Here is a 20,078-nt window from a genome sequence, read left to right on the forward strand (position 1 = left end):
GCTTCCTCATTCTCTTTACAAACAGGAAATAAACCCTCCTCTACCATTAGTGCGTGGCAGATTCTGGTCTTAACCAGACAGCCATATTTAATCTTTCCACATTCTGAATGCAACCACACCCGTGAGCATGCGCACACACACAGTGCGTCATTCAACTGCAGCTGTTTCTGTGACGCTACATTTCAGCACAATGAGAGATAAATCTGAAACCAATTTCAGAACCAAGAGGAAAGTTCATTCACAGGTTATTTCTGTCACCAGACCTGCTCAACTAAAATGTTGGGCAACATTTTTGCCTTCAATCCAGCTTTCTTCATCTCCAGAGAATATTTTAACACCTCCATTGTTAGTACACTTTCCTTTAATCTTGGCATAATGTTCCCTGTGGCTTTGCAAAGGTTTTTACTCTCCTGAAAGAAAAAATTTTAAAAGTTATGAATTAAGAACCGAAAACCAGCTATATACTCTGAAGCCAGGGAGTAGCAATTCGGTCCCTGAATGGGGGCCCAGAACCAGGGCAGATTAAATAGGGATTTGAATCTTCAACATGATGAATCATTTAAATTTTCAGTCTTAAATGTACTTATTAACATTACCTCAGCAATAAATATAAACCAAAAATCTCAATGGAAAATGACCTGTTCAGTGTCCTGTGGGGTGTAGAAGAATTTCAGACTTTTCACAAGAGTTCTTCCAGGTCTCAGGCATTGAGTGTATGTACTGCTCTCTGTAGAGCACATAAGGAAAAACCCAGATGCTACAATAGGAGCTTGCAAGGCAATCATGATGATGGTGAGTGGGCAAGTCCATCTATAAAAACGTGAGTTAATGTAATAGTCTATGAGCCCCATTCTGTAGTCAGATCAAGGCCAACTTATTCCAAAACGTTATTCCAAATTGAACTGATATTTACTGAGCATGAGCCAGGAATGATACCAGGCCCTGGAGCTACAGCTGGGAATAAGACACAAACCCACGACTTACAAGTGCCTCCTCAAGCTCAGTTTATGGAGCTGGTTTGGGAACTTCCCTGATCTCCTCACAAACCGAAAGCGCACTGCTCCATTCCCCATCAATGCACTGCTGTGCTGGGTGTTCACTGAGTGATATCTGAATGGAAATTAGAATGGCCACAACACTTAACCTTCCTGCCTGATGAACTGGGCAACTGAGGCTGGTTTTGTTTAATTGAACTTTACACTGTGATAGAAACCACCCACCCGTCTCTGAGCCTTAATATGTGTGTTAAGTTATCTCAGTATTACAAAACCATTATAAAGTAAAAAATCACTTGGGGGTGGGGAGTAGGGGACGGTATACAAGTGATGAGTCAACCTCTAAAACACAGAGAAGACAAAAATTTTGAATCTGTGGGTTAAAGTTTTTTGAGTGGGAAGGGTAAGAGAAGAAGCATGTGTCATCTATGCTCTAAAAAGGAACTGAAAGTTAGATACATCCCTCAAATCTTAGTGTACAGGCTAAAAGAAAGCTATAGCTTTTAATCAGAAAAACATGAGCATATACTGCAAAGTCAATTCGAGGTAGATAATGAAATTGACATGCCAGTAAAGCCACATGCCTCTGAGTTAGCAAGGGAAGGAAAATCCTAGGTTATCCATAAGCTGGATGACCTGGCATCTAAATTAAGGCTAGATTTTAATTATGATGCTTTAAAAATCCGTACTCTAAATCTTTGTTTCTGCACTGCCATGTGTTCTGTTTTTGCTGAGATTTTTGTACTGTGGTTCTTTAGAAAAATACACATTTTTAAATACTTTATCTTGTCTAAATTAAGAGAAAAAAGTGATATTTTAATTTGTATAAATAGAGGAATACGTATGTGTCCTAGGGAATGGAGAGAGTTAGCAGTGGGCTAAAGCATCTGAAACTCAAAATGAGCTCAGAATTCTGAAATAGTCAGAAATCAGGGAACTAGGTTGAGAAGGACTGCGTTATTTCACAAAAACAATGCTACTAGCCAATGGGAAAGATCTCATATTTGAATGTCTACATGCACTTACCCCTGTTCACAGTAATAAGTAATACAGATCCTGAGTTTAAAACTTTTCCTGCAAAATAGTCTTGAGCTGGGTTCCCAGGAGGACCACCATCACCTGAGAAATAAGAGTACAGAAAGTGACTAAATTGTGAAGGCCAGTTAAATGTAATCAACAGCTCCCCCTATGTCCAGCTGTGGACACATGGAACCTGGGGACGTGTTCTCCATTCATTTCCTTCTGGTCACAATCATATTTGTCCACGTGAAAGATGACTTCCTCACTCATCCCCTGAATTTTTAGGGATTTGGGAGTACTTTCTGACAAGCAGGAGCTCAAGTAAAGGTATTGCTAATTGTTAACATGCCAGAAAAGAGAAAAAAAAAAGACATTGGTGGAAGTGGAAAAAGTAACTCTGAGGCAAGAGATCAACAGGCTGAGGTCAGGAAGGAAGTTGACATCCCCTGTGAGATAGAGTTGTGAAATATGAAACCTCCCAAAGAAAGGGAGAACAGAGCTGCAAGGCAAAAGGATGGTCTGTAGAAATGTGGAAAAGAAAGTTGGTTGAGTGCCAGGAGCTGTGAGTTTTGATTCTAGCTCTTCCACTAACTGTGGCATTAAAGAAGCCATTTCATCCCTCTGGGCTTCCTTCCTAAACTATAAAACGAGCAAATTAAATTGTGTAGTCTCTAAGATCCCTTTTGGCTCTTAGACTATAGGAGCCTAACATGTTGAACAAGATTAAAGGTTAAATTGAGAACAGTTATGATTTATTGAAACATAAAGCTCTACAAAATAAGTAGCTGAGTAAACACAGCAAATCATAAAACAGCTTGTATAAGATAACACTATTTTTGTAAAGCGCATGCACACTCAAACATATATGCACAGAAAAAAAAAAAAAAAGCCTGGAAAGTTCTGCATCCAAGTACTCATAACTAATCCTTCGCTGGTAAATTTGTGGGTAATTAAATGTTTTCTTATTCTATTTTCTGTATTTTTCTGCAGAAGATGTATTACTTGAGAATTCATCTGTAATTTTTAAAAGATCAAAGAATTAGTTCAAAAGATAAAAAGGGGAAAGGAAGAATAATTTTTATGAGTTGATTAATTTTGAACTGAAGGAGTGGATTAGGATCTCGGGTCTATATGGAAAAGAATCTGCTCTTTTCAGGGATCCAGGAAGCTCCCCTAGATTTGGATGATGAAAAGACAGGAATCCTATGTTTGGGCGCTAGAATAGGAACTGCTGGATTAAAGAAGAGTGAAACAGAAAAGGCCCAGAAAAAATGAACAAGCTAGTGTTGTAAACATATGCTTGCAATTTAACTGTATGGATTATGTATGCATGTGTTAAGTAACTCCACATTGCCTCATATGAGCATATACAGTTTATTTTAACAGTATATTAATTTTAGTACTTACAATTTGTCATTTTAATACTGTTTTGCTTCTAGTAGCTTTATGGTATATTTTACTATCTGATGAGGCAAGTGTTTCCTCACCTTTGATTATCATTTTCCATAAATAAATTGTAATGTTCAGATACGTATCCTTCCAACTGATATTTAAAATTAATTTGTTGTTTCACATTTTTTAAAAATCTAAGATTCTGACAGGGATTTCATTGACATTTTTGGATTAGTAAGTATGCCAAGCCAGGATCATGATATGTCTTTTTTTACTTAAGTTTTGTTTTATGTCTTTCAGTAAAGTTTCATATAAATCTTTTGAAGGGGATTATTGTTACATTTCAATAATAAACTAATAATTATTAATAGAGAGTAAAAGTATTGCTTTCCAATATTTATTTTGTAGCCAATTATGTATTAAAGTTTTAGTAGAATTTCTTGGATCTTCTAAGTATATTCTGCAAATGAAGATATGCTATGACCCAGCAATCAATCCTTTGGAAACTATCCTGTAGAAAGAGTATAGATATTATATAGAAATAGTATATGATGGCAATCATTTCAGCATTGATTGTAACAGCAAAAAATATGGAAAGAAAATAAACGACCATCAGTATGAGAGATGTAGAACAAACTATGGCATATCCGTATTCATTCATTAAAAAGCAGGAGATAGAGCTATATGTACTCCTCTGGAAAAGATACTCATGTATGTTGTTATAAGAAAAAAAGCAATTTAAAAAATACGTATAGCAAGTTCCTATCTTTGCAGGTATGTATGTGTGTAGATGTATGTGTTGTGTGTATACATGCATGCTAATTTAAAAGGTCTACATAAACAAAATAAAAAGTCATGAAAAAAAAATCAAACCGATTACTTCTGAAAGGTGTGAATTACAGTGAAACAAAGGAATTTTCACCTCTTATTTTATATAATTTTGTGATGGGTGAGTTATTGGTCCTTTTTTTCTGTTCTTGTACATTTGTCAAATGAAATTTTCAACTCGATACCTTGAAATTTAAACAAAACAAAACAAACAAACATGGTCTGATGTTCCAAACTGCCCTGCATTGGATTTAGTGGGACAGGCATACTAACTGAGAAAAGAAAGAGGTACTGTTTGGATGCTGTTCATTGCATTGGACTTTAACACTGGAATTGAGGTTTGGCTCTGTGAACTTTATTTGTTTCTTGACTACCTGCTAGATCTTAAATCCTTCCCAGATACAAAAGAGGAGAAACATCTCGGATACGGTGAATGCCTAGGATCTCATTGATACTAATCGGTATCTTTGGGATTCACAGTTGTTTCTCTGTACCACTTTGCAGATGGGAAAGGGAGGTGCCCAGATGTGGTCCTCTAGGCACTGAGTCCAACTGCCTCCCATGAGCATTGATTGCACTTAAATGTGATTTTGTCACTCACATTCACAGGCCCCAAGGAACTGAACTCACTGTCAGAACAGGGTCAGGACAGGCCCACTAAAGAAGAAAACAGGTAGTGATCTGAAAGTGCTAGGTTAAAGCCTCCCAAAGCAAAGGCCAGACTTCCTCGAGATTGAATAAGAAAACAGGAAAATAGAGCTGAAACTGCATTTTTAAAATAGGGAGCAAACCATATCAATGCAGTATGAGAAAAGACTAGGTTGGCATAAGTATGGCAGAAAAGTCTTAGCCACGCACAAGAATGGCATGAATTGGCAATTGAATTTATTAAAAGTAATTAAGCATATAACTGGAAATTACCAATAGCATGCTCACTATTCTACTATGTTAAAAAGTGCTCAAAATTCTTGAGTCCTATGTTCTGTTTTATTTTATTCTGTTTTTCCATGTGCCGGAAATACAGGTGAGAAGGCTGAGGGATATGAATTTGGTCATATGAAAAAAGGATAAAAATATTGTGCCTCAATCTAGGAAAGAGAAGGAATAAAGGAGAACTAATCCAGTCATTCTTAAAAACAGTAATAATAAAGAGGATACTGATAGTTATTCTCCATCTCTACAGCTTATACCACAAACGTGTTTTGTGACCTTGAGCAAGTCACTTGGGTCTCATTTATCACATTTGTAAATTGAGAATATAAACGTTCACAGCTCAAAAGTTATATGATGGGTGAAATCAGATGATATGATATATTTACTTCAAAATAAGAAATGATGGTATGGATGAAACATGATTAGTCATGTGCTGATAATTGTTGAAACTGAGTGATTAATACATAAGTTAATTTTACTCTTCTATTTTTGTATAGGTTTGAAGTTTTCCACAATATAAAAACATTTAAAGCTATACGAAATTAAACAATATTGAATTAAGTTTAAATTACAGCCAAAGAAAATAGTTGAAATTTGTAGATAAATTATTTCCTTCCCATAAGGGTTGTTGATTCTAATTTAATTCAACTAAATTAATACTGATCGACAGCTGATCATGCACCTCCTAAGAGAAGTTCTACCACCAGAGTGAGTGCTTTAAATATGGAATTCCAGAAATTGAGAATGAAGTTTTCATATAAAGTTTTAACATGGCCTACTGAAGGTAGGACATGAAAGAATATAGTGGCATGACAAATGGATAAAGCAGTGGGAAGATCAAACTTACAGTGCTGCTTAGAAGTATTGCAAAAAAGAGTTTCCTTTCCTACCAAATGGTAGTCCTCAACTCAAAAGTAAGCCCCCACAATCTGTTCTTCTACCACTTTGCTATTGTTCACTGGGGGAAGTTCTGGGCAGCTCTCTCTTTGAAGGAGTAAAAAAACAGATTCACTTGGCATATCAGTGCTGAGAGGAAGCACTTGTTTGTTAGATTCCCCCATCCAAGTGTCTTTTTTTTATTATTATTTGCCGGATAATTGATTCTGATTCCTTCTTTTACTCTTCCATTTCCATGTATATACACATACCTCCCTTTCCAAGGATTTCCAAAGTTTTATATCCAAAAGGATTATAGGAATCTCGCTCAAATTCAGCCACAAGTTATCCTTTCCAAAACAAATGATCCCCTTCCCAAATAGCAGTAATAGAGTTTATAACAGGTAAGACCTCTCAGGATTTTGAAATCGGTACTTTTTTTTGCTCCCAGAACTCAAGGAGAAAGCATAGACCATCATTAAATATTTATGAAGCCCCTATCGAGTACAGAGCATTAGGCCAAGTAATCTGAGATTTTTCAATAAATATGATTAAATAATTTTATTAAAAACCTTAGCCAAAATGCCTCATAATCCACAAATTGCTATCAAACGCCTTGCAAGCTGAGCTTAAAAACCGTATACATACTATCTGAGGCAGAAATCAGCCAAACAACCACAAAACAGCACGGAAATTAAAAAAAACATCAGGTCATCAATGACTTCACCCAGACTGGAATTAACCCAGCATAGATACCTCCTTTGAATCAAAATAGATCTGACACCACTTCAAGCCAAACCAACCACCTTCCTCCTAGAGTAGGGGTTGTATTGATTTCCCTTCCCTAGAGAGTGGAAAAAAAAAAAAACCTCCCAAAAAAGCCATCAGTAGGAAATAAGAACAGCAATAAGGAAGTTGGTACAGGGGGAATTGGCAAAAATACAAAGGATTGGTAAAAGAGCCACAAGTTTTAAAACTCAGTTTCAGAAATTGCTCAGTTTGGGGAAATGCATATCCAGTTGATAAGCCCCTTTAAACTACAGGCTTATCCTTCCACAACAGAGCAGAACCAAATGATCTTGCCATGACATTGACTTCTGTCAATGTTTGCCAGTGTTTACAGTCCACCTTCTGCAACTCTCTCCAGTAATGGGGATGGAGGAAGGGGTGCCAGCCAGTCCCTGGTGCTTTCCCAGATGAAACTGAAATCTGAGCGCTATCTTCTCCCCCTTTATCAAATACCAGATAACCTAGGTTGTAAACAGCACTGAAAATCAAAAGCTCAAGGAAGTAACTAACTTTAACCTATTAAACTAAATTAAACTGTCCCTCCAGATCTATGGCTTCCCAGCAAGGAGCTGATCCTGTTTGATTACAAACTTGAAAAGAACTCCAAAGTCCTGCAGTGACACATTGTCGTCATTTGCCAGACCCGGGCCAGGCTTGCAAATCTGTGGCTCTTTGTGGGGCAGAATTTGGCTTGAGTCGGGATTCAAAGCTTTGGGATCAAGAATTAAAGCATGTAAAATTGCCTTGGGGTATCATAGCATCTTGTTCGTGACTATTATAGCAATTAGTTGATTCATTATTTGATTGTAAAATTGGGGTGACAATTCCTACAAAATTCTAGGTTTCAGGAGATTGAATTCCAGCATGATAGCGTGAATTGCTCTGCTAACCTGGTGAAAATTATTAAAAGAAAAAAAAAATTCAAAGCCTCCAGAAATAGTCCTAAGGGTAAACACTGTAAGAAAGGAATAAGTTTCGTTTTCACATAGAGACAGCATGGAATAAGGGAAATGGAGGCAAAACCAGTTTAAACAAGCCCCAGACAAAGAGAAGAGAGAATCTGCCTGATGTAAAGAGACATGAGGTAGTATCAGAGGCGGGAACTCACAGCAAAAAATTAAAAATTTGGGGGGGGATTGGCTAATCAGTTCAAAATCTTAATAATGAGCTAGTTGGCTCTCTGGGATTGGCTGTACAAATTAAAATCTCAAAAGATGAATTAGTTAGTGTTCTCGGATAGGCTGTAACCTCTGTAGTACCCAGTCAATGGGGAAACAGGGGAGGGACTTGCGAATTAGGAGTAGGAGATTTAAACATCGCCATTCTCTTCCTCGGGCGCGCCAGCCTTCCTTCCATGTGTTTGGCTGGACGCCCTATCTTGCAAGATAGTAAATAAATTCTTTTCTCCTCCAGAACCGAGAGAGCGTTTATTCCCTTACAGGTACCACTTTATTTCCGACAAACACCAAATGAAGAAATACCTATTCAAGAAAATCTACAAAAATTTGGTAAGAAAGGTGAGAGTCTGTAATAGATGAACCAAGACTACTCCCTCCCCAGTTCAGTGAGGTGGAGACTCCGCTCCAGACTCTAGACCCCTGCAGCAAAGTATACAGGGCTCCCTCTCCCTTCAGCTTCCAGTCAGAGGACTTTCTTCCCAGGAGTTTCTCATCCTGCTCCCAGCTATCTGTTGCTGAGACTAAGTCCCACTCAAGTGTGGTAGGGGCTCCCTTCTTCCATCCAACCCACATTCATGGAATGGAGGATCTACCTTGAGTGTGGCACACTGAGAATACCGGGACTCTAATAGCCTTGCCCTGGCTCCTAAGGTGGTGGTTCTATGCACGGCTGTCAAGACAACCTCAGGCTGCTGCCCCTCCCCCTCCTCTGAGTGCTCAGCTCCTAGAGCAGGGGTATCACTCAGAGAGAAGCTTGCCAATGTCCCTCTCCCCAGCTCCAGAGCCCTGGCTCAGAGAATAAAAATATTCTTCTAGCATATTTTCTTCTCCTTTTTCTCTCTCCTCTCCTTCTGGTACACCCTTTATTTTGGTGGTATCCTTAATTGCATCCCACATTTCTCTGAGACCCTCTTCATTTTTTTTCATTCTGTTTTCTATCTGTTCTTTGGCTTGCATATTGTCTATAGATCTATGTCCAAGATCATTAATTCTTACTTCTGACAGTTTAAATCTACTATTGAGACCTCCAAGTGAATTTTTAATTTCAGTTATACTTTTCAACTCCAGAATTTCCATTTTGTTCTTTAATTTCTATCTCCTTTTTTTTTTTTAAATGTCATCATATCTTATTTTACTTCTTTGATCATGTTAAAAATGTTCTAAAATTCACTGTGGTGATGGTCACACATATCTGTAGATATGGTAAAAACCACTGAATTTTACACTTTAACAGGTGAATTGTGTGGTATGTGAGTTAAATCTCAGTAAGGCTGTCAAAAAAAATCATAGGCTTCAATAAAATAGTAAACGTAAATTATCCAGGCACATGGTAAGATCTCAAATATTATTCTCATTCTCTCTCATTATCATTGACTTGTAATGACTTATTTTTTCTCCCACACTAGACTAGTAATAACTCTAGAAAAAGATTGTGACTCATTTGTGTTTGAATTACCTTTTTTTGCATCCCATGATGCAAAGCAGAGTTGTCTGCTACATTAATTAAAGCAATGAAAAGAACACAATCAAAATCCTACCACTGTCCTCAAAATCCATGATTAATTTGTCATTTATTGTTTACTATCTGTATTTTTTTTCATATTTTTGCTTAACTAATATTTGAGCTCCTAGAGTGCAAGCACCTTCCAAAGTATAACTTTCAAAGTGTTAAAAACATGACACTCATGATACATTAAAGGGAATACATGTTAAAGATTTAATTCAACTCATCAATTAATGAGGGAACCATTAAGATGTGAAGACTGATTCACAGGAGAATTCAAGGTGCAGACATTTATATAGTCAGTCAGTGACATTCTGAAATGACTTTTCCAATAGATGCAAAACTGGTTAATATTCTACAGAGCAAACTATAGCATTCGGAATTAGTTTTTCTACTGATAGAATTAATTGCATCTCTATTGACAGAGTTACAAAATTCATTTGCTTTGCTATGACCAGGAATCATCTGCATTGTTCTTAATTTGTTTTTGCTGTTTTCCACAAATCAATCTCTTGCTCCTAGTGCTGTAAAATAGCCTAGCTAATGGAAAATCCATCAAAGTTGCACACCCCTATGGAACTGATAATTCCAGAAAGTCTGCTAGCCATGCCCAATAATTTACTGAAAAATTACTCCAGTAATCTCCTTTTGACTAGTTCCAAGTTTTGAATAATTTTTGTTAACACATCACCTGTTCCACTTCTTCAGGAATACATGTTCGTCACAGCACTTTATAGAGAGGTATGTACATAATGTTTGTACAATAAATAATAGATGAATAGAAATTTAGTGATACATATATGTATGTATGTAAGTATGTATAAAGAAAATGTAGTTTAGTCCTATAAAAAATCCAGTTTCGTCCTACTGAAACGGAGCATGGGGAAACAGCACTCTGCAGCTGAGGCGCTTTGTGTAGAGGGGCCGCAGCAGCCCGGGAGCGAGGCGTCTTGGTACCCACACGACCACCTGCTGCTCTCCTGCCACGCTCTGGAGGCGTATCCAGGGGAACTGCCTGGCAGCCAGACAGAAAGATGGGAGTTAGGTCAGCGAAGAGGCCACTGCAACGTTTAAGGAATAAAAGGCGAAAGTGGACTCGCGTCGTCGCGCTGGCATGGAGTCCTCCTCGTATTCCTCCGCGGTAGGTTTGGGCTTCGTGGACCCGCAGTTGCAGCATTTCATCGAGGTGGAGACGCAGAAGCAGCGCTTTTAGAGCTGGCAAACCAGATGACTGAACTTTGTTGGGAGAAGTGCATAGACAAGCCTGGGCCAAAGCTGGACAATCGATGAGGCCTGTTTTGTGGACTGCACTGAGCGTTTCATTGATACAAGCCAATTCATCTTGAATCGACTGGAACAGATACGGAAATCCAAGCCAGTCTTCTCAGAACGCCTTTCTGACTGATCTCAGCATTACTCTTTGGAAAAGGAAGTATTTCAAGAAATGAAGAGCTGGTGATGGGAGGGTTAAAGAAAAGGCTACAGGGAGGTTGGCTCCTGTCTTTTAACACTCTTGGGAAATCCTGTCATCTGAGCATGAACAGAGACCAATTATTTTTGTGTGGGGTTTGAAGATCATAAATGTATTTGATTGTGTTTTTTAAGGTAAATCTTGTGAAAATAATTGACAGATTTATGGAAAACTCTATTAGATGCATATTACTGTATGTGGGACTGTGCTTTTCTCAAAGTCCCATTAACTGCTTCCTGTAATTTGACAGTGGGATTACATAGGTAATGTCTGCCATTTGTGTGGATTCATTTCAGATTCTCAGGAGATTGGCATACATCTTTGTGTGCATCACAAAGGGCAGCAGTGGGGGAGAGTAATTCGGTACTGTAACTAATGGCCTCCTTATCTAGTGTTTGCCTATCAGTGCTGGAAAAAAAAAATCTATGGAGTGTTCAAACTGTATACTTCAGCTTTCTAGATTATCTCCTCTCTTATACTATGATTTACTTAAAAACCTATGTAAAGAATGGTCTCTGGAAGCAGTTCAGGCAGCCTGTGAGTCTAGAGGCCTTTAGTTAATAAGGAATGTAGCCAGTAAACATAATTCTCATTACTAGACTGCCACTGGAAGAAGTTAACTTACTCTCTATTTCAGGGTACAAAAAATTCAAAGATGTGCTTAAATTAGTTGTGAAGATTTAGGCCAGTCAAACTAACAGTGGTTTCAGGTAGAGGTGCATACCTAATGTTAATCACTATAGATTCCATTTACTGCTTTCTTTTCATCCCTGAAATAAAAGCTTCCATAAGAGTCAAAAAAAAAAAAAAAAAAAAGAAAGAAAGAAAGAAAGAAAGAAAAGAAAAAGAAATAAACACTGAGCCTATGTGTGCTTCTATATACATAGAAGGATATACATCAAACACTTAAATAGTGGTATTTCTGGGAAGTATCAGGATGCCTTTGAACTATACATTTTTTTATGTACAATGAAAATGTGTGTGTTTGTAATTTTGTTTTTATGAAACTGTAGTGTACATAGCTGAAGAGTCAAATAGTTATATGAAGCTTATGATGAAAAACTGCAGTCCCTTGTGCTAATCCCTTCCTACTCCAGAACCCTCCTTCTCAAAGGTCTACATTTTTTAAGTTTTTAACCTGTTTCTGTGCTAGTATGTCCCTCCATATTTCTAAATAACAAGCTTATACTGATTCTTGATTTTTCTATTTTAGGTATCTTTTGACTTTCTACTTATGAAGATGAAGCTTTGGCTCTCAAACTACTCCATGCATATTTTTCCTCACTCTTCAACCTTTCAACAGAATTATATAAAAAATTATGCTTTGATCAGTATTCAGGGGCGATTATGATCCTGAAACTATTATTCTTAGCTGAGTCATGTCATATACTGGAATTACATTTCCTTTCTTGTATAGTTTGTTTTTTCCTTTGAATAATAAATTTCCTAGTTTTTTTTTTTCTTTAGTTTTCTTGCATCCATCATTAATCCATCACAAACTCTCCACTAGAAGTTTCACTCTCCTCTTTGGACTGTTATCAGTCTTTTCCATGGAGAGCTTACTTCCTATAACCTGTGTCCTCTGACTCCCACTTGGAATTACTCTCCAAGTCTGCAGCACAGCTTTTTTCTTGGGGTCTCCCTTCACCATCATCTAGGAGATTCTCTTCCTCTCTATGTTGTGTCTGTTGGTTCCTGAAGCCTTTGATTCTTTCTGGTTTATACCTGGTTTTGGTGAAGCACATTCTTCAGTGGATTTCTGAAAAAAAAAATGGGTACATGGGAGATAATTTTTTGAGATATTGTATGTCCAATATTGAGTTTAAAAAAAATGAAAGAAAAGAAAAAGAAAAAACAACCCTCCTAAATAAAATGGGAATGGGGAAAGCCCAAATATACCAACGTTCCTATCTTCAAAGGAATTATACAGAGTAAAACTAATCTTAAATCCTTGAAGAACATGCTCTTTATAATCCAGCAGGTTCCCAATGTTCTCTAATTTAGAACACAAGGAGAAAAGTTAAGCATATGGGTCCCTCTCAGGAGTGTAAGGCAATGTGGGACATGACTCCCAGGGATGAGGCTGGCCCTGGCATCATGGGGTTGAGAATGCCTTCTTGACCAAAAGGGGGAAAAGAAATGAAACAAAGTTTCAGTGGCTGAGAGATATTGTATTAGTTAGGGTTCTCTAGGGAAACAGAATCAATGAGAGTTATCTATGAATATAAGATAAAAGTGACTCATGCAGAGAACCAAAGGTGGCAGCTAGGTGAGACAGGGCAAAAAAACACCTCCATGAAAAATACTAGGTAAAAGCCAGAAAGTGACCCAGAACACCAGTTCCAGCGATGCACCAGCTGGACAAGTTCTGCCAAACCACAGGGACCGTGCATTTGGTGAAACTGGGAGTCTGCATTCTGAAACGAGTGAGTGAGCCAGCTGAAAGTTCACTGGCCATGCTGCGGTGTGGGGAAATGGTGGGTTGGTGTTTGGAGATGGACTAGTTCTTTTTAAAAAAAAAAAAAACAAAAAAGCCAGGGAGCAGCTGTGGATACAGTGACAAGAACCATGCAGTGAAGCACAGCAGGAGTGGGCCTTGCGAACACCTCAGTATCTGGCGTGTAAGATAGCCCTTCCTGCACCCACTGCTAATTGTCTTGGAGCCAAGAAGGCAGAGGGGAGCCAAAAGGAGAAGGAAACCATGCCCCTTGCAGCCATCTTCCTGGTAGGCTGGGGACTCTCCTGCCCAGGGCCAGAGCCACAACCCAGAGCCGCGCCAAGGGTCCCACTGTGACAGAGAGTGCTTCCCGCAACACACGACATGCCATAATATTGGCTGTGGACAGTGGCCTTTAGTGCACCCACAGCTAATTGTCCCAGAGCTGGGAAGGTGGAGCTGTGTGAAATGGGGGAAATTAACATGCCCCAGTCAGCCATCTTTACAGTAGGCTAGGAATGCCCCTGCATGGCCCGGTGGCCCAGGGCTTCCCTGGAGGGCTGGTACGCACTTGTGACATGGCACAGCCTTCCTTCAGCAGAGTCCTGGAAGAGCATGGCTGGGAAGGGGGACCCGCTTGGAAATCTCAGGGACCCTACGCCCATACTAAGGACTTGTGGGTCAGTGGCAGAGACAATCAGTGGTGAGACTGAAATGCAGGTTTAGACTCTTACAGCAGCCTTAAATCTCTGGGAACACCTGGGAGGTTTGATTATTAAAGCTGCCCTGCCTCCCTAACCACTCAGGCAGATATGCCCTACATTCAGGGTGGACATCACCAACAACACACCCAAACTTGGTGCACCAATTGAACCCCACAAGGATCAGACCCCCACACACCACAAAGACAAAGTTGGGGAGAACTGACTTGAGAGGAATAGGTGACTCGCGGACGTCATCTGCTGGTTAGTTAGAGAAAGTGTACACCACCAAGCTGTAGATCTGACAAATCAGAGATTGGTGTTTTTCATATCCTGAACGAACCCTATCAAGTAAAGCAAATGCCAAGAGGCCAAAAACAACAGAAAATTTTAAAGCATATGATAAAACCAGACGATATGGAGAACCCAAACCCAAACACCCAAATCAAAAGATCAGAGGAGACACAGTACTTGGAGCAATTAATCAAAGAACTAAAGATAAACAATGAGACCATGGCACAGGATATAAAGGACATGAAGAAGACCCTGGAAGAGCATAAAGAAGAACTTGCAAGAGTAAATAAAAAATAGATGATCTTACAGAAATAAAAGAAACTGTTGGCCAAATTAAAAATATTCTGGATACTCATAGTACAAGACTAGAGGAAGCTGAACAAAAACTCTGCATCCTTGAGGACCACAGAATGGAAAATGAAAGAACAAAACAAAGAATGGGGAAAAAATTGAAAAAATTGAAATGGATCTCAGGGATATGATAGATAAAATAAAACATCCAAATTTAAGACTCATTGGTGTCCCAGAAGGGGAAGAGAAGGCTAAAAGTCTAGAAAGAGTATTCAAAGAAATTGTTAGGGAAAACTTCCCAAACCTTCTACACAATATAAATACACAAAGCATAAATGCCCAGCAAACTCCAAATAGAATAAATCCAAATAAACCCACTCCAAGACATATTCTGATCAGTGTGTCAAATACTGAAGAGAAGGAGCAAGTTCTGAAAGCAGCAAGAGAAAACCAATTCACCACATACAAAGGAAACAACACAAGACTAAGTAGTGACTATTCAGCAGCCACCGTGGAGGCAAGAAGGCAGTGGCATGACATATTTAAAATTCTGAGAGAGAAAAATTGCCAACCAAGGATGCTTTATCCAGCAAAACTCTCCTTCAAATTTGAGGAAGAGCTTAAATTTTTCACAGACAAACAAATGCTGAGAGATTTTGCTAATAAAAGACTTGCCCTACTTCAGATACTAAAGAGAGACCTACCGACAGAGAAACAAAGGAGAGAAAGGGAGATAGAGAAATTTAACAGACAAATACAGAACATTACATCCCAAATCACCAGGACACGCATTCTTCCCTAGTGTTCATGGATCTTTCTCCAGAATAGATCATAGGCTGGGACATAAAACAAGCCTCAATAAATTTAAAAAAATTGAATTTATTCAAAGCACATTCTCTGACCACAATGGAATATAAATAGAAGTCAATAACCATCAGAGACTTAGAAAATTCACAAATACTGGGAGGTTAAAAATGAGGGGGAGATGAAAACATTCCCGGATAATCAAAAGCTGAGGGACTTCATCACCAGTAGATCAGTCCTATAAGAAATGCTAAAGAGAATTGTGCAGGCTGAAAGGAAGGGACACTGAACAATTGACTGAAACCACATGAAGAAATAAAGATTTCCAGTAAAGGTCACATGGTAAATATAAATACCAATACTACTGTATTTTTGATTTGTAACTCCACTATTTACTTCCTACAGGATCTAAAATACATAAACTGTAATGATAAATCAGTGGTTTTGGACTCAATGTAAAATATGCAATTTTTGACAAGAACTACATAAAGATGGGGGAATGGAAGAGCATAGGAACATAGTTTATGTGTCCTATTGAAGTTAAGTTGGTATCAAAGAAAAACTAGATTGTTATAGATTTAAGATGTTAAATTTAAGTCCCACAGTAAACACAAAGAAAGTATCAGAGAATATGACCATAGAAAATGAAAAGTAGAGTATGGGTTATGAAAAGTGGAGGAAGGGGCAATAGGGATTTAAGAAATGAGTGTAGGGTTTCTGTTTGGGGTGAAGGGAAATTTCTAGTAATGGATGGTGGGAAGGTGATAGCATTACAACATTCTGAATGTGATTAATCCCACTAATGGAATGCTAGGAAGGGGTTAGAATGGGAAGATTTAGCCTGTATATATGTTTCCACATTTGAAAAAAGAAAGACAGTCTAAATAGATAATGACAATTAAATGCCAAGGATGATCCTGGATGGGATCTGAGGATGGAAGAGAGGAGGCTCAAAGGGACACAGTTAGGACATAAGAAAAAAAAGGAAATATAGAATGTAAGCTTTGTATCAGTGTTTAATTTCTTGAACTTCTTAGCTGTGCTTAATGTGATTGCATAAAAGAATGTTCTTGTTCATGGAAAATGTATGTGTGAATTATATTGTTTGCTCAAGGATGTGTGCAACTTGCTCTCATATGTTCAGAAGACAGAGAAATAGATTATGGATGATAGGAAGGGAGGGAGGGAAAGAAAGAAATGGTAGTGTGACAGGATGTTAAAGCTGGTGGATTGGGGTATTGGGGGAGGGGGGGTCGGGGTATGCTAGAGTTCTGTGTATGGGGTTTGTGTTGTTTTTGCAACTGTTCCTAAAAGTTTGAATTTATTTCAAAATAAAATTTTTTAAAAAAAGTGACTCATGCAACTGTGGGTATGCACGAGTCCAAATTCTGTAGGGCAGTCAGCAAACTGTCAACTCCAAGGAAGATGTCTGATGAACTCCTCAGGAAACGAGCCAGCAACGTCAATGAACTCCTCAGGAAAAGCTTCGCTGGGCAGCCGAAGAAGTGAAGGGCCTCTATCTGTCCTGCTTATAAGTCTTCAACTGATAAATTGGATTAAATCTAGCCAATTGCATTCTCTCATTGTGGAAGACACGCCCTTTGGTGAGTCATCAGTCACAGCTGCAGCCAATTGACTGATAATTTAATAAGCCAGCCTGTTGGTTTATTAACCAGCCACAAACACCTTGCAGCAATTGTTAGGCCAGTGCTTGCTTGACCAGACAGCTGAGTACTATCACCTGGCCAAGTTGACACATGAACCTAACCATCACAGATATCAAATAGAGTCAAGAAGTCATTCTGGAGATTATTTTTATGCATTATATAGATATCCCTTTTGGTTTCTAGTGTATTTGAGTAGCTAGAGGAAAATACCTGAAACAGATGAACTGTAATCCAGTAGACTGGAATCTTGATGATTATATGGCTATATAGCATTTATGTGTGATCATGTGACTGTGACAACCTTGTTACTGACACTCCCTTTATCTTGTGTGTGGGCAGATAATTAATAACATAAAGACAAAAAATAAATAAATAATGAGGGGTAGGGAAGATAAGGGGTATGGGATGTTTTGGGTGTTCTTTTTCATTTTTATTTTTAAAAACTAAAACCTAAAACTCAGAGGCAACAGCCTCTTTAAGAACATCTACCAGATGCAGCCCCCTTTCCCATAATGTCAACACCCCTTTTTAATATGAACAAGTTAGGGTGGTCATTGCCTAGACACCTCTGAAGATTGAGAAAGTGATTAAATGAGAGGAAGGGGTAGCAACAGACAAGATAGGATTTAACAAAGAATTACAAATATTGAATCCTATGTAAATATATATAGATATGTATATACATTTTTTTAAATGCTAGGGTATTAGAATAGCTAGAAGGAAATAACTGAAATGGTAGAACTGTAACCCATAACATTCTCTGAAATTACCTGTATAACTACTTGTTAAATCGTCCTTTGAAAGTTATCACCTTTCTGTATATATGTCATACATCACAATAAGGAAATAACTGAAATTGTAGATATGTAACCCATAACATTCTCTGAAATTTGCTCTCTAACTACTTGTTAAATCATACTTTGAAAATTATCACTGTTCTGTATATATGTTAAATATCACAAAAAATGTATATAAAAAAAGCTGGGTAAGGGGATAAAAAATGACAAAAAATATTGGGGGGTATGGGATATTTGGGGTGTTCTTGTTTACTTTTTATTTTTATTTTTTTTCTTGGAGTAATGAAAATATTCTAAAATTGATTATGTTGATGAATGCACAACTATATGATGATACTGTGAGCCACTGATTATATACTTTGGGTGGATTATTTGGTGCATGACTATATCTCAATAAAATTGCATTAAAAAAACAGAACATGTATTACACGAAATAATCACAAAAAAATTCTTTATCTCAATGGATTACTTCAGTTTCAGAATTGTTAGGACACCAGAAAGGTACTAGGTTGCTTTTACAATAGTCTTACTATTTCTCCATGAAATGTATGAATATTCACACTAAGTGAGATATATGGAGAAAGACAATAATTATCCTCACAAATTCAGGCCAGGTTTTGCTGTCAAATGAGTTAGAAAATTTTGTCAGTGTCTTGAACGTAAGGACAATTTGAACTATTCCAGGTTGTTTCCTGGAGAACTAGGGTAATAGGTGGGGTGAAGAAATAAATTGTTCTCAGACTGGTATGACTGTTTTACTGGAATATACAGACAGTAATTAGCAGAAGAAATCAGGATGTGAGAGGGGAGGGGTAGAAATACAAAATTCAGCAATATCTGGGCTGGGGGAAGAATTGTGGGAAGTTACACAAAGGGCAACTGTGAGATTTTAAGAGAATTAAGGGAAGATGATTTTAAGAAGTTCTATGGTGTGTTGTGAATGGATTCCCTTCAGTCTTTTGCAAGAGAATTCAGAAAAGATTTAAATTTCTTTTCCAAATTTTTTAACATTGAGTTGATGTTTCTTGAATGTCCCACCAAGAAAAATTTGGGCCAGAAGAGTAGCCTTTATGTAGCTTACATGAGAATAAAGCTAATATAAAAATTTTAAAGGGCAAACTGCTCATAAAACAGTGCATAATAAATGCTAATTATGAGCCAAGACAGATAGACACTATGGCAAGATCAGAGTTGATGAACGAAAAATACTTGCCCCTTAAATCATGGCAGCATCAGTTACAAATCCTACTACTAGAAATATTTAGTGCCACTATATTTCTTCAAACTTGCTACAAAGTCCCAATTACCTACAGAGGCAGGTTGCTGATCGATCCTGAATATCCACATCATCCTTTTTCTTTGATGATTCAATCCCAATTATAGCTGGCAAATGACCACACAGAATTGATAAATCAAAACCACAAACATTTTCTGGTCTCTCTAGAAGTTGTATGTGGCCATTGATTAAGATTTGGTCAACGTGAGGTAAGCGTGTCATGTACAACATTTAGGAAGAAATCCTTGAAGGAAGTTGGTGTTCTTTCCTGGCTTTCCTCTTTCCTGCTGGCTGGAATACAGGCATGATTCTTGTACCCTGAGTAGCTACTTTGTACTACGAGGTAGAAATCAACATGTTTTGAGGATGATGAGTTAATGTGACAGAACGGACCTATGCCCCTGATGACTGTGGAGCCCCCATATGATTCCTAGCCAGCTTACCTCCAAACTTCCTTGTAGGTGAGAGTAAATTCTGTCTTCTATAAGCCACTGTTACTTTGGGTTTGCTGACACCTTCAGCTGAACCCAGCTGTAATCTGAAACACCAATAAATGTAAGAAAATCAACGTCAAACAGTTTGAATGAAATGACACAGTGGTTTAAATTCAGAAAAGAATGTTTAATAGACAGTTAATCATGCCCTGGTACTCTTCCCCATCCATCCATAAATTCTAAAAAGGCAGTGGATGAAAGAAGAGAGAACTGTTACAGGACCAAGGCAGTGGATTCTTTGCCTGAAGTACCCAAATGACCAATTCGTGAGACACCAGGGTTTCAAAGAGAGAGAGCTTTATTGCTAGGCGTGAAGCAGGAGGGGAGATGG

The 20,078-nt window shown here is 38.1% G+C and overlaps 2 protein-coding genes and 1 pseudogene across 2 annotated transcripts in view; 1 reads left to right on the forward strand and 2 right to left on the reverse strand.

The window, feature by feature from the left end:
• Positions 1–254: 254 nt before the first annotated feature.
• C4BPB (complement component 4 binding protein beta) lies at positions 255–5,165 on the reverse strand. The gene is given in 9 exon segments (XM_037806068.1): positions 255–417; positions 980–1,085; positions 1,088–1,110; positions 2,022–2,046; positions 2,049–2,114; positions 4,714–4,803; positions 4,806–4,868; positions 4,871–4,892; positions 5,157–5,165. Coding segments are annotated over 9 exon segments (567 nt in total).
• A 5,464-nt stretch (positions 5,166–10,629) lies between these two features.
• LOC119515673 lies at positions 10,630–10,920 on the forward strand (annotated as a pseudogene).
• Positions 10,921–12,391: 1,471 nt separating this feature from the next.
• Positions 12,392–20,078, reverse strand: part of PFKFB2 (6-phosphofructo-2-kinase/fructose-2,6-biphosphatase 2) — a 35,223-nt gene continuing 27,536 nt past the window's right edge. The window contains exons 18-19 of the transcript XR_005215091.1: positions 19,697–19,791; positions 12,392–12,745 (exon numbers count right to left, since the gene is read on the reverse strand). The gene's annotated coding sequence lies outside the window, so the exon portion shown is untranslated. The remainder of the gene's footprint in view (positions 12,746–19,696; positions 19,792–20,078) is intronic.

This window comes from Choloepus didactylus, chromosome 2 (assembly GCF_015220235.1).
Source record: "Choloepus didactylus isolate mChoDid1 chromosome 2, mChoDid1.pri, whole genome shotgun sequence".
Classification (NCBI taxonomy): Eukaryota; Metazoa; Chordata; class Mammalia; order Pilosa; family Megalonychidae; genus Choloepus; species Choloepus didactylus.